The sequence below is a fragment of the Hevea brasiliensis genome, chromosome 2 (assembly GCF_030052815.1).
Source record: "Hevea brasiliensis isolate MT/VB/25A 57/8 chromosome 2, ASM3005281v1, whole genome shotgun sequence".
Classification (NCBI taxonomy): Eukaryota; Viridiplantae; Streptophyta; class Magnoliopsida; order Malpighiales; family Euphorbiaceae; genus Hevea; species Hevea brasiliensis.
Genome location: NC_079494.1, coordinates 868,020 through 869,780, shown reverse-complemented (window position 1 = coordinate 869,780; position 1,761 = coordinate 868,020). Strand labels below are relative to the sequence as shown.

The following is a 1,761-nucleotide window of genomic DNA, read 5'->3' as shown; positions in this document are numbered from 1 at the left end:
AAAATATTTAGTTTAATTTATAAAATATATATTAATTATATATTTAAATTATTTATTTTTAAATTAACTTATAAATTAAAAAATATATTATCAAAAGTTAAAGGTCAATTAAATTAAAAATATCAAATATTTATGTTAATTTATAATTATATATAAAACTTTTAATTTTGCGTAAAATAATTTAATCGAAAAGTTAATAATAAATTAAAATATAGTACCTGAAATTTTATTTTATTAATAAAATGATCTATCGATTAAATTTTATATTTTTTAAAAATATATATTTTATTAATTAAAATTAATATAATTATCTTTTAAATTAAGTTAAACATATTTATATATCAAAATATAAAATATAAAAATAATTTTATATTTTTATAAAATAATTCAAAAAATATATAATTAAAAAAATATCTCAATATCTATTAAATTAAATATATATATTAATTAAAATAAAATAAATATTAAATATAATACCAATAAATTAATTACAAAATTAAAATCTCAAGGAAAACATCGGTTCATTTAAAATTTTATTTTATTATGTGGTGCTTTAGTATAAATCCCACCCAAATCAGTTCAATTTCCATATTAAAAATCGTTGTCCGCACAGTGGGAAAGAAAAAGGAAATCTCGCCCCTTCAATTGCTCTTCCTCTCTCTTCACATGATTCGTCCTTTCAGGTTTCTTGGCGCCGTAAACTCGTCGGCGACCATCCAACCCACCACTGCTACCTCGGAGTCCTCGGAACAACCGGCTACTTTAGACTCAGATTTCGTGGTGATTCTGGCGGCACTGCTATGCGCTCTTATCTGCGTTCTGGGACTCATAGCAGTTGCTCGCTGCGCATGGCTCAGAAGACTTTCCTCGATGGCCAACGCCTCGGCACCGTCGACGCCTCCCGTTCCTTCAGCTGCAAACAAAGGTCTAAAGAAAAAGATCCTCCGCTCCCTCCCTAAACAGACCTTCTCTGCCGATTCTGCCACCAAATTCACCGATTGCGCAATTTGTCTGACGGAATTCGCAACCGGAGACGAAATCAGAGTGCTGCCTCAATGCGGTCACGGATTCCACTTGAACTGTATTGACATGTGGCTAGGTTCCCACTCATCCTGTCCATCGTGCCGTCAGATTTTGGTGTTGGCGAGATGTCAAAAGTGTGGCGGTTTGCCGGCGAGTTCGAGCGGCGGAGCTGATACGGAGGCTAGATTGAAGGCGGGAGAAGACCATGCCAATAGGTTCTTGCCCTAGCTTTCTTACCTCCTCCTTGTTTGATAGTTTGGCTATTAGTCCAATATGATCAACAACAACAATTAGGATTAGAAAAGGAAGATTGAAGCACGAAATGCGTAGAATTTCTATGTATTTTGATTTATTTAGCTTATGTAAGTATGTATGTATTACTGGTCGTATAATAGTTAAATACCGTTTAAAAGCATTACCCAAAATAGAAAATCAGAAGTGATGATGATGATGGTTTGTTCAATTAATGCTGGTTATGTATTTAATTACCCTTTTTACATGTGATAATGATAGTGATTAGTGATTATTAATTACTGATTAGGGTGTAATTTGTATTCTTGAGTTATCTTCCTAACCTAATTTTGGTTGCTGGGGGTGCTAGGTGATGAGGTTGAGTGCCTTTTTTTGTGCTCATGAAGAGCAATTTGTGTGCTTTCTTGCAATGGAGTGATGACTGCTCTGATAAACTTAAACTTTCAGTCTTTATTTTTCTAATTTTTAAATTAATTGAGATAAATT

At 32.3% G+C, this 1,761-nt stretch overlaps 1 protein-coding gene across 1 annotated transcript; it reads left to right on the top strand.

Moving 5' to 3' along the window:
- Positions 1-576: 576 nt before the first annotated feature.
- Positions 577-1,556, top strand: LOC110669202 (RING-H2 finger protein ATL8). The gene has a single exon (XM_021830720.2). It carries the CDS (start codon positions 667-669, stop codon positions 1,249-1,251), a length of 585 nt encoding a protein of 194 aa, XP_021686412.1. The 5' UTR covers positions 577-666; the 3' UTR covers positions 1,252-1,556.
- The last annotated feature ends 205 nt before the right edge of the window (positions 1,557-1,761 follow it).